General features: G+C 38.7%; 1 protein-coding gene across 3 annotated transcripts in view; it reads right to left on the bottom strand.

Annotated features, from left to right (window-relative positions):
* The window catches only part of CHD1L (chromodomain helicase DNA binding protein 1 like), a 59349-nt gene that overhangs the window by 31094 nt on the left and 15351 nt on the right, over positions 1-12904 (bottom strand). For 2 of the 3 annotated variants that reach the window (XM_068540626.1, XM_068540627.1), the window contains exons 6-12: positions 11402-11483; positions 7668-7830; positions 6183-6338; positions 5319-5411; positions 3137-3233; positions 902-975; positions 520-630 (exon numbers count right to left, since the gene is read on the bottom strand). In XM_068540626.1, coding sequence (XP_068396727.1) covers positions 520-630; positions 902-975; positions 3137-3233; positions 5319-5411; positions 6183-6338; positions 7668-7830; positions 11402-11483 — 776 coding nt within the window. Of the gene's footprint in view, positions 1-519; positions 631-901; positions 976-3136; positions 3234-5318; positions 5412-6182; positions 6339-7667; positions 7831-11401; positions 11484-12904 lie in introns of those variants that run through there. The other variant, XM_068540628.1, reaches the window with a different exon arrangement.

The following is a 12904-nucleotide window of genomic DNA, read 5'->3' as shown; positions in this document are numbered from 1 at the left end:
TTTATATAGGCAATGTTATAAATAATTCTAACAAGCTGGCAATTTCATTATAATCACATTTTTTAATACTAGATTTTTATTAAGCTTTTACAACACTATTCCAGAGATACTTGTAGGAAGGACAACTAGTAGACAGGTTGCTATCTCATTTCATGGCTGGGAAGGTAAGCTGTCTCTATCAAATGTGACTAAAATTTTGCAGAAAATCATAGAAATCTTTCAGGATGATCCCAGGTCAATAGTCAAAGCAGATCAGAATTACTTTCCAATGACCCCAGGTTTTAGCCTTACTTCTTTGATGAGATGAAAGCTTAGATCGGTTGGATAGAAAAGAACACCATGCTAGAAGTCCAGCACCTTGATAAACTTATGTCATCTGCCTCAATTCCCCCTTTTTTACACTCCTCAGTAATAACCTCACCTTTCAGAGAATTAAGGAAAAACATACTAATGGTTAGGATGTAAATGTACCGTGTCACCCCTTATCTGTCTGCTTCTGTCAGTGTCTATGCGGCCTACCTGCCCTGGTACTCAGGAGAAAAATAAAGATGGGCTGCTGTCCGAAGTTCTTGATGGCCAGGTGTCTCTCTTCTCCTCTCACAGAGCCATCCACACGCTCATAGCTGTAGCCTTCACACAGAGGGAGAAAACAGAGAAACATTAACAATTTCCAAGTATTCTCCGTGGAATTAAACACTGTCAGCTCAAAACCAAATGCTAATTTGTCCTTTCTCATATACAGGCATGCCCCTACTGTAAGCAATCTTCCTTTGGTTCTGAATAATGTTCTTACACTGCTTTCCTCTGTAACAGCCCCACACCCCAGGTAACTCTTCAGGGGCCTATCTGGACTGTTAAAAGTCTAAAAGTCTTGAGCAATGTAGTGGTCAAGGGATGTCACCTCTATAATCCATGTAGTCTTGGAGAATATCCAACATCTGGGTCATTTGGGAGAAAAGTAAAACTCGATGGCCCCTGGCAAGAAAAAGAAAAGGAAAACTGCCACCTCTGATAGTATTTAAGGTGGGTTTCGCTCAGGTGACACTTACCAAAGAATGCAAGTTTATAAAGAAATGAAATACTGAAGCAGAAATATAAACGTCATAATCATTTACAGAGACTTCTTCAGTAATGCAAAATGCTTTATATAAGGATATAACTGCACATGTAGCTGTATCCTTAGAGCAGTTCTCAAACTAGAGTGGGGATATTCCCAGGAGCATGTGTCAATGCACCAGAGGGTGTAGGAAGACTGGATAACCAAGACACCTCTTTCTAGGATGTCAAATACTAAATGGAAAGAAATATACACTTTTATTTTAACAGCAAAATAACAAAGATTTGTGAAGAGAAAAATGCAAAATTCAAATGTACAAAAAACAAAACAAAAATTGATAACCCTAAAGAGCTTGTGGTTGGCAATCTATAGCTATCCTCTACTTGGGGGTGAAAGTTACTATCCTCTCAATGTATAGCATCATTGGTTAAAAATTCTGAGAAACATCACTTTAGAGAAGCAAGGGGCAGGTGGCATCTCATATCCCATGTGATACAGGAGAAAATTTATGTAGGGAGAGGAGAGAGGAAAGGAGGAGGTAAAATGGATTAAGTCAAGAACAAATTCAAGGGAATTCCCTGGCGGTCCAGTGGTTAGGACTCTGTGCTTTCACTGCTGGGGGCCAGGGTTCAATCCTTGGTTGAGGAACTAAGACCCCACAAGCTGCGCAGTGCGACCAAAACAAACAAACAAAAAACAAAGTCAAGCTTAGAGCCCCATGCTATCAGCCATTATTTGACTGTCATACAGAGTGAAGTCAGTCAAAAAGAGAAAAACAAGTATCATATATTAACACATATATGTGGAATCTAGAAAGATGGTATAGATGATCTTATTGGCAAAGCAGAAATAGAGACACAGACGTAGAGAACAAACATATGGACACCAAGGGGGGAAAGGGAGGGGTGGGATGAATTGGAAGATTGGGATTGACATATATACACTATTGATACTATGTATAAAGTAGATAACTAATGAAAAAGAAAAAAAAAAAGTTTGTGTAAACAGAGAAGCACAGCACTGTCAAAACAACATTCTCATTAGGAAAACTAATTTAATCTGATTTTGCAATGGGTGTAGATGAACAACTATAAACAACTCCTTCAAGGCTCTAGCCCCAGATTGGTAGAAAACGCACTGAACTTAAAATCGAGGACCTCAGTTCTAATCCCATCTCTGTCATTTGCTAGCTGTGGTGGCCTCAGACAAGCCACACAACTTCTCTGGGCCTGTTTCATCACCTGTGAAAGGAAAAGGTTGGAGAGAAGATACTTATGGGTCCTTCTCCAACACTAAGACACTTAGAGTAGATACATCATAGCCAATAAAATATAGTAAGACATGCAGTTATTTGACTTGCACATTCCTAATGCTGGACAGTTTTGCCAAATCTGAGGTTTTAGGTTGGTTCAGGCCTACTTGGGTCAGTTGTCCCTAAGGGATAACTTTGAAATCCTTGGGAAACTAGGATTTTTCTAGACTCCTCTGTCCCTCTGGGGATCAGGAAGATCAGATACAGGCTGGACACCAGGCCACTGAACACTTAGCAGAAACTTTAGAGGCTCCAGAAGTGACTCGGTCATCCGATGTCCGACTCATGTCTCAAGGAAAGAGTCCCCAAGTTCTCCCTGGGTTCAAACCAAGCCCCACAAGTTAACAAAAGTAAATATTTACTAAGTACTTATTATGTGCCAATTCAATGCAAGGTACCAGCAGGAAATGAAACAAGAAATGCTTGATGTTATCTCTGTCCTTGCGGAACTAAACAATATAGCTGGAGTGAGATGGTTAATATACAGCAATTAACCAGACAGCAGATTAAGGCAGCACATTGCCAAGCACTGGATTAGGATCCTAAGTGCTGTATGAAATCAGGAAAGGAAAGGATGATTATGGAGGGGATGGTGTGGGATGGAATGGAATGGGCGGAGGGGGTTGTAGTTGCAGAGAAGATGGAACCTGAATCAGGGTGTTGAAAAAAGGAGAACTGGGATTAGTCTCAAGAAACCAGTGAGTTGCTCCTTATTCTGGTTTTAACAGTCACCAGCTCAGAGCAGAAAATATGAACCTACCACCTACTTGGAATACAGGAATGCCAGCAGCTTATCCAGCAGGTGAAGTTTCCCACTGGCCTCAATCAGGTGATCTCCAATTTCAAAAGGCTCTGGTTCCACACCTGGAAAAGAAAGAACACACTCCCCGTAAATGTGTCCCCAGTCAGGGCAGACTGAACAGAAAAGCCGATAGCCGAGGCTACAGAGAGGCCAAGCTCCTTCTAACTGATAAAGGGCCCAAGTCTCATATCTCTTTGAGGCATTTCATAATTATTTTTTACATGATGATCTCAGCACTGCCTAACATCAATCACAGAGCCTGGCACACCCAATATGCCTAAGAAATGTTTACCCAAGGAAGAAACCCACTCTTTAGGAAGCTAAGGATGCTAAAGACCAAAGAGACCCAAAATTGAAATCTTCAGGCTCTCACTCTAGAAAACAAATCAAGAAATAGGCTCAGATGTATAAATGAGTCATTCTCAAGGTGGGGATAGTAGAATAACCTGGAGGGCTTCCTTCAAAATCTACATGTTCCCAATGCCCCATCTCTTAAAAAAAAAAAAAAGCTCTGATATGCACCTAATTAAGATTCTGTGACATTTTAAAACAATTCATACTGCTACTTGGCAAGGACTTCCTTAAGATGACTTGGCAAACCCTCCACACTGATCCTATCAATAACAGAGCCCTCATAGCCACAGAAAGTCTGGAATGGTCCCAAAGGCTACCAATCAGAGTGAATTTAAAAAAAAAATTTTTTTTTGAATGAGAATTAAAACACTACGTATCAAAATGTATAGAATGCAACTAAAGTAGCACTTAAGAGGGAAATTTAGACATCCATAAGATGAAAGGGAAGCAGCAAAGGAGGCTGAGAAGGAGCAGACATAAGGCAGGTGGAAAAGCGAGAGAAAGTATTGTCCCAGAAGACAAAGGATAAAGGTGTCTCAAGACGCAATCAACTACGTCAAGATTTTGAGAGGTTAATTAAAATGTGAACTGACAACTATTGGTTGAGCCACTCGGAGACCACTGGTGAACTAGGAATGGTAGTGATAAAAGGCTCAACAAGTGGGTTCAAGACCAAGGGGCATCCAATCATAAAGAAATGATCAGATAATGATTCACTTTGTTATACAGCAGAAACTAACAGAATATTGTAAAGCAATTATACTCCAATAAAGATGTTAAAAAAAAAATGATCAGATAAATTCAGATTATGAGATATCACATAAAATAACCCGCCTTGATTCTTCAAAACTGTCAATTTCATGAAAGACCAAAAAAAAAAATGCTGAGGAACATTTCTAGATTATAGGAGAGTAAAGAGAGCCCTCACAGCCACAAAAAGCCTGGAATTGTCCCGAAGGCTACCAATATAAGTGAATTAAGTTTAAAAAAATGACAAATGCAATGCAGGATCTATGACTAGATCTTGAATTAAAAAAAAAGACAGACATGAGACAGATTCACAGGAGAGAAGCATACACATTATTTCCCATAAGTTTTTACATGACACAAGGAGCTCTCCTAAGGAAATGAAGAAAGACCCAGAAAAGTGGCAAAATTTAAATGCTTTTCTATTGTGCTGAACAAAGAGAGGCAATTGTGAAAAAGGAACCACACTATGTGGGAAAGGCTAAGGAGAATGAGAATTGTGTTTAACAAGGCCTATTTGTACAGAATTCTCTCATTCTCCAATTTCTGCCCTTGAGTATAACCATGTCACTCTCCTCCCAGCAAAGGGAGGAGGTCTTCATGGTGGGAGGGGATGGGGGGATGGATATGTTATCCTTTCTGCACCTGCTGTTTTGGGGGTTGGATTGTTTGTTTCGTTTTTGCTGTTGTTTCTTTTTTAAGTGTCCGTAGCTCAAAACAATAAAAACATGTAAATCAGATAATGTCACTCCTCTGATTAAAATTCTCCTGTGTTTTCCCATTGTATCTAAAATAAAAATAAAATTACTTTAAAAAAAGAAAAGAAAAGAAAAAAGAAAAACAAAGTCATAAGGGATGTTTAGGAGACAATTGAAGAAATCTGAATATGAACAATACATTAGATAACATCAACATAAAAAATTAACAAGAGAAAATGGGGGAAAATAGACAGTAAGTATAGGCAAATCTTTTGAAGAATTTTGCTGTGAAGTTGGCCACAGAAATGACAACAAAAAGTAATGTGAGAAAAAAGGGCACTGCCTCACCATCAAATAAATATGGGTGATCCACACACTTTCGAAGCTGGGACAAGACATTCTGAAGTTTAACTTTCTTTGCCATCTCATTTTCAAACGCGTCTGAAATTTAAAAAAGAGAGAGAGAGATGGACTACTGGACAACAACAGAAAAAACCCTGTAAGTTTCCATACATAACCTTACTCATTTCAATAATATATCTTTCAAACCTATATTAACTTCCCAAAGTTCACTGAATCGCATTAAGAATTAATAGCACATCGATATAACGTTTTCTTAACCATCACCTTGTTTCAAGAAAGAAGCCTAACTAGAAAACAAACTCAGGGGGTACTTTGTTACTCTTTTGCAGAATTCCAAATTTCCTTCTTCAACTGCTATTCTGGAGCCAAGGGACAAAAAAGTGCAAATTGAGAGATCTGTCTATTCCTATCTCTCCCTTCCCAGTCCCCATTCCTTCCAGATAGTATTGGGTTGGCCAAAATGTTCATTCGGGTAACGTCTTACAGAAAAACCCAAACGAACTTTTTGGCCAACCCAATATGATTTAACCGAAACGTTTTGCAATGTGTTAAATATGTGTCAGGATAGGAAAATGAAAGGCATGACTGGGACACCTAGAAGAGTTTGCTTAACTAAAGGCAATAAGGAAAACCAGAAGCAGGGGGATGGGGAGGAAATTTCACAAATGCAACAACCAATAAAGTCTGAGTTATACTAAAGATACTCTGCAGCTGACCCGAATATTATTCAGAATACAAAATTCCATCCCATATTCTTGCTATACAAAGTGAGTGTGATTATAAAATATTTCCTTGCATGCAAATCATATCCTCATTTAGTTTCTAAATGGACAAGTGCCCGCTGATTACCTAGGTCTTTCATCAAAATGGCCTTGTAGTATTTTTTCTGCAGTGCTGACATGCCATGGTATATCACTACTTCCATCTTCTTGGGAAGCTCTGTGGCTACCTCAGCTTTCACTCGCCTCAGCAGAAATGGCTGCAAGAGTTTGTATAGTTCACTTGCTGTATGAAGGAAAAACACACACACATACAAGAGTAGTGTAGGACAAAAGCAAGACCAAGGCAATCAACTACTAGAGAACATACAACAGTTTATTTTTGTTTCTCATTTTCATGCCAATTCTGGGTTCTAGGCCAGCATGGTAATTTTTCATAGTATTTCTTCCTTCATTGGGTTCTTCTTTCCAACTCCTTCTGATTCTTACTAATAATCTGATTTGCATAGAGCCAGTCTGTTTCCAGGATACTTTTGCATTTGATCAGCATAACAACTCAGAAATGTAGGGCAATACGTAATATTGTCTCTATTTGTATAACTAAGTTAAGTGAAGCTCAGAGGAATTAAACCCCTTATCCAAAGTCACATAGCTGGCTCTAATGTTGCTAGCACTCAAACTTAGTTCTTTGACTTCAACGCCCTTGTTCCTTCCCCAGCTGTCGTGAACTTCGAAAACTAGCCTAAATTGGAATTACACTGCATGTAGGATTACCAGATATAGCAAATAAAAATACAAGTGCCCAGTTAAATTTGAATTTGATAAACAAATAATTTTTTTTAATATCAGTATGTCCTGTGTAATATTTGACTGGGTGTCATGTATTTTATCTAGCAACCCTAAACATGGGAACAATCAGAGCAGGTTCCCCAGGTAAATTTCAGCCTGTGGTGTGGGGATCTCTGCTGTGAGGAGCCTTTCCAACTCACACTCACCTAGTACATACATACCCACTAGTTGGCATACCTACCACTTGCTTTGAATAATCATCCTGGGATAATATCACAGAGATAGACAGACAATGCTATGAGGCAGGGGGGGCAAAGGTGCAAGAGGAAGAAGACTACGAATGGTGACTGTACAAACAAGGAAGGCTTTCGCCTGTACTTCCACCACCATCCATCCCAGACTTTTGGTTTTGGTGCAGCGTTAAAAGAAACACCAGTGCTGTGGAACGCTGAATGACAGTTTCAGACTATAGCACCCGCATACTTTTCTGCCTCAGGGAGTAGCACGAGAAGTTAACAATGTCCTTATGGAAATTACATGTTGGAAAAAAAAAGGTCTGCAAATCAGCAGATATTATTTCTTCTGAAAATGACCCAAATAAGCATGACTATAGAATCATGTAACAAACGAGTAAGAGAGTCATGAATAGCAGGAGCTGGGAACAGCAGGAGGGCTCTGACATCACCTTATCTTTGTGTGGCTCTGTATCTCCCCGGAAGGTGTCCTCTGGTTATCGATTCTCTTTCTTTTCTATCTATAACCCTCATGCGCTAGGGAAGTCTCTGGGCCAGACCTCTTGGGCATGATTTGTAAGAAGGGAACTTACCTGACTCAGACTCTTTCTCAATATCTTGGTAACGCTGAATGAAATCTTCCACCTGCTCCTTGGAAAAGAGATCAGGCTCCACAAAACTGAGGAGAGAGTAGAGCTCTCGCAGGCTGTTCTGGATGGGAGTTCCGGTCAACAGGAGATTGAAGACGACTGAAAACTCAAATATATAAATAAATAAAGTGAAAAATCCATAACCCTGGAAAGCAAGACTTAGTTACCCATCACAGCCTTTACAAAGAGAGGCATGATTTAATGAAATGACGAAAGGGACATGAAATCAGAAGGCTCAGGTTCAAAATGTATATAACTGTTTGATGTAGGAAATAATATCTCTTCAGTTTAGACTATAAGAAGGGGTAATAATCCTGTGAAGGAGATACCATTATAAAGTAAGTAAAATCACATTTTGAACGCTAAAGTACTGCATGAGTATTGAATATGGGTACTGTTATTCTATCTATGTGGGAATTCAAGCACATAGCATAGACCCAAGCAGTTTGAGAAGCCCAAAGCAATAGCAGCAGGACCCACCACTACAAGCAAGAAGCAAGAAGATCTCTTTTAAAAGAATGTCCTTTTGTAAAACTTTACAGGTGCAGCCAATGCAAGGCATCAAGACTTCTGGACATTTCTGGACCATGTAGAGTCCAAAATGGAAACAAACTCTTTAAATTTTGAGCAAAAGATGAGAACACCAAGAATAACAGACTAATGAAGTAAAAGGTTAGGAAAAACAGTAACAACAGATATTAGGTAAAGCAAAGGACAACCTCTGAACTAACATTAACAAGAACTTAGACCACTTGAGTTAAATAATACAGCACAATGAGAAAGCCATATCCTGTGTATATATGTTAAACATCAAAATACATTATGTATGAGTGTATGTATCTACATAGATACATATATACACCTTGATATTTAAAGTAATATATTTTTATTTTTTAAATAATATATATGCATATTTATGTTTGGGTATACACAGCACTGCAAAGGATGTGGCAGCATATACACCAAATGTTAACATATGCAGTGGAGTAGGATTTTTGGTAGCTTTTACTTTTCTTCTTGTGTTTCTGTATTTTGATTTGGGAGGGGGTCATAAGAAGACACTGCTTTTGGGAATTCCCTGGCGGTCCAGTGGTTAGGACTCCGTGCTTTCACTGCCGAGGGTGCAGGTTCAATTCCTGGTCAGGGAACTAAGATCCCACAAGCCACACAGTGTGGCCAAAAATTAAAAAAAATTAAATTAAATTAAAAAAAGGAGACAATGCTTTTGAGATAAGAAAAGGTGATAAATGAAACGACACAATCAATTAAAATTGATTTCAAAATCTTTTTTTTTTGCGGGGGCACTCTCCCTTTTTTCGTTTCTTTTTAAATTGTCTAATCAATGCCCATTCATGCCTGCTCTGCTTGTAGGACAGTGTTTTCATAGTAGTTCAACAATAAAGGTTTCCAATAACCAAATCACATTTTTAAAATATGTGTTCACCAAGCAAAGAACTAAAGTGACCAAAATAATGAGGTCAACAAAGATAATCAAGGTTGTCAGTCACTAAAATCAACTTACACTATCACATGAGTTAACATTTTTATTCAAAGCAGTGTCCATTTTGGCATCAAAACTTATACTCGGGGGAAAAAAAAAAAAGAAGTCCAGAGATGGGGCTTCCCTGGTGGTGCAGTGGTTAAGAATCTGCCTGCCAATGCAGGGGACATGGGCTCAAGCCCTGGTCCAGGAAGATCCCACATGCCTCGGAGCAACTAAGCCCGTGCGCCACAACTACTGAGCCTGTGCTCTAGAGCCCGTGAGCCACAACTACTGAGCCCGCGTGCCATAACTACTGAAGCCCACACGCCTAGAGCCCTTGCTCCGCAACGAGAAGCCACCGCAATGAGAAGCCCGTGCAATGCAACAAAGAGTAACCCCCCCTTCGCAGCAACTAGAGAAAGCCCGCACACAGCAACGAAGACCCAACGCAGCCAAATACAAATAAATAAATAAATTTATTTAAAAAAAAAAAAAAGGTCCAGAGACAATCTGTTTGTGTACGATATTTTGTAAACATTTTTGTATAAAATATTTTGCAAATATTTTCTACATTATTAAATATTCTTATGCATAATTTTTCATGGCAGCCTTACTTTGTAAGTGTACTGTATGGGTATAGCATAAATTGTATAACCAATTCCTTATATTCACATTTAGGTTGCTTCCAACTTTTACAAACAAGCTCAAAACAACATTAGGAAGGAGGAAAAGGCAGTACCCTTCTCCCCACCAATCAATAAATGTGAGTATTCAGATATAGAGAGCAGACTTGTGGTTGCCAAGGGGAAGGGGGGGTGGGGAAGGGATAGATTGGGAGTTTGGGATTAGCAGATACAAACTATTATACATAGAATCGATAAACAACAAGTTCCTACTGCATAAAACAGGGAACTCTATTCAATATCCTGTAATAAACCATAACGGAAAAGAAAAAAAATAAAAATTATAAAAGTGAGTGTTTTTTTCTGACCAACTAGTTGTCTGCAATTCAAACCTCACCTAAAAAGGAATACTTAGATGATGCAGAACAATTTCCTCACTTAGCCCCTCTGAGCCTTAGTTTCCTTATGAGTAAGAAGAAAAGGCTCTGGAGCAGGCAACAGACTTTAGCTTCCCCCACTCCAAGCTCAGGGTTCTTTTACTACACCCGCTTCTCTTCTCCCACTGTAAATCAGTAAACTGGGATGGTAGTTTATGAAGCAGTCTCTTATAAGGTTAGGCGCCAGGATATGACAACCTTTTGGGAAAGAGATACTGTTACGAGTCCCTAAAAAGAACGTAAAGGACACTACAGAGCAGAGGGGCCCCCAATAAGGGACAGGAATCTTTGAGACTGTGCGAATAATAGACAGTGGCCATATCTGCATTAACACTAAAAACTGCAATTTTTAGCCAATAAATATAGAATTAAAATCTAAGACTTTCTTCCAGAAGACCTCTAAATTTATTAATTGATCTATTTTAGGATAGGGACCAAAATTCAGTGATGGTCCCACACATTCACACGTGGGGGTCTCATGAACGAACAAGCCTTTACTAGGTCAACAAGGAGAAGGGCACTTCATACTCACAAGCTGTTCCACTGGCTCCTCAGAACAGAGGGCATATCTAGGGCTACAATGACATTTCTCATTTACTTTGCCGGAATGATGCCAGAGATTAAGAGAATGGAATAAGATCAAGGGTGTCATACTCAAAAGTATGACAAAGACAGGAGAGATTGGAGGGACTATTCAACGGTGTGAAATCAGTCTCTTCACGACTCTGTGAACTGTCAAATTTTTTAAACAGGTAAGTGGGGGAGGGGTACAATATGTCAGATATGTTTGTTACTGCAGACAGAAAAACTACAGTAAGATTATTTTTAAAGAAACTGCCTCTTTGAAGAAGATCAAAAAGACAGTTGAAACGTTTCCAAAAATACAATATATTTTCCTGGGGTAGAGTCTTATTCATTTGATAACCAGATTTTAGTAAACATCACCTCCTGTGTAAAAGAGGAAGAAGTAGTTAAGCCATATTAAGTACTACTCCTGTCACCATATATCTTCACTGAGCCCTGCAGAAATCTCACTGAAAAAAAAAATTTCAACTGAATTGGCTCTATATAGGACTAAACTAATATTTTTTAAAATGGAGTTATATAAAAGCTAAGAGTATCCTGGGAGTTTACCTCTGAAAGTGTCTTATGCAGCAAGGAGCTTTGGTTTTTCAACCTGTGAGCTTCATCCACAACAAGAACACTCCAAGGGAAGCTGTGAGGGAAAAATCCAAGCTTTCAGTTTTGTGTAACTCAAACATATATCTCACAACCAAAAGTCTTACCACAAAACCATGACTCTTGCTGGGAAGACTAATAGCAAGCCCATTCTATTAGAAACACACCCAAATTGCCTTCTTATCTGAGAGCTAACCATGTACATAAGACAATCTGGATAAGGTAGTAAAATTAAGGAAATTTATGGGAAAGATCTATGCATTGAAGGCAGAAAGAAAGGAGTCGGAGACATAAAGCAAAAGAAAACGCTTATGACCACCTACTATGTGCCAGACACTCAGCTTGGGGCTTGAGGTATGTTATTTAAATCAAAAATATAAAGTGAGCAGACATTATTGTACCCATTTTAACAACACAGACTAAAGCTCAGAAAGGTAGATGACTTGGTCAAGGTCATAAAGCTAGTATGAGGCAGAACTGAGATTCAGACCCAGAAGAAAAGCCAAGAGACAGTGGTGTCACAGTAGCTAAAAAAGTATGATTTTAAGATGGGGACGTGGTGAACATGATCAAATGTTACAGATAGTAGGATACATCATTGGCTCTGTTAACGTGGCAGTCGTTGGTAGCTGTGCCAGAGCACTTCTGCAGCATGATAGCTACGACCACAAACTCTCAAGAGGTTGTAGTCATAAAAGCACATCCTCTGCATATACTCCTGGGAAGCTGTTTTTCCCACCAAAAAAATTCAAAATATGGAAAACTATGTATGTATGAATATGTTCCAAGCTCCATTATTTAAAACAGCAAAAAATTGAAAATAATAATAATAGGTCCAATAATGGGTGACAAAATATAGCATTTTAAATGATAAATATGATTATGTTATAATATAAAGGCCTATATAACTAAAAAAGGTATTATATATCTTTTTCACAAATGTGAAAACCATGCAAAAGATAATGAAGTGGAAGTTATAAGGTTTTTAACTTTTTATTTCATTTGTAAACATTCTGTACTCCCACTACATTATTTTTATACTTAAAAAACTAAATGTATATACAAGTAAAGCAGAATATTGGGAAGACAGTAGGTATGGAAATAAAAATCCCTCAAATATTAGAGGAAGATCTTGAGCAGAGGTTGGCCTTAGAGGAAGAAGCCTTCTTCCTCTGAGGCCACAAAGAAAATCCAAAAAACGGGTAAAATTCCAGCAGGAATTGGGATCATTCCTGCTGGGTAGCAGGACCAGGGGCTGCACCGAAGGATAATAAAGAATAAGAATGCAGCTGATGTTGGACACTGGTCATGAGATAAGGTGTGAAAGTGGCTGCAGTACAGTGCCTGGCTCCTGTTTGAATTACCATTCAAAATAGATTAGGTATTAATCTATTAAGATTATTATGGTATTATTAAGGTATTAAGAACTAGATATTCAGGTTTTTACACACTGCAAGC

Source organism: Eschrichtius robustus, chromosome 3, assembly GCF_028021215.1.
Source record: "Eschrichtius robustus isolate mEscRob2 chromosome 3, mEscRob2.pri, whole genome shotgun sequence".
Lineage (NCBI taxonomy): Eukaryota > Metazoa > Chordata > Mammalia > Artiodactyla > Eschrichtiidae > Eschrichtius > Eschrichtius robustus.
This window is presented reverse-complemented; position numbering and strand designations above follow the sequence as displayed.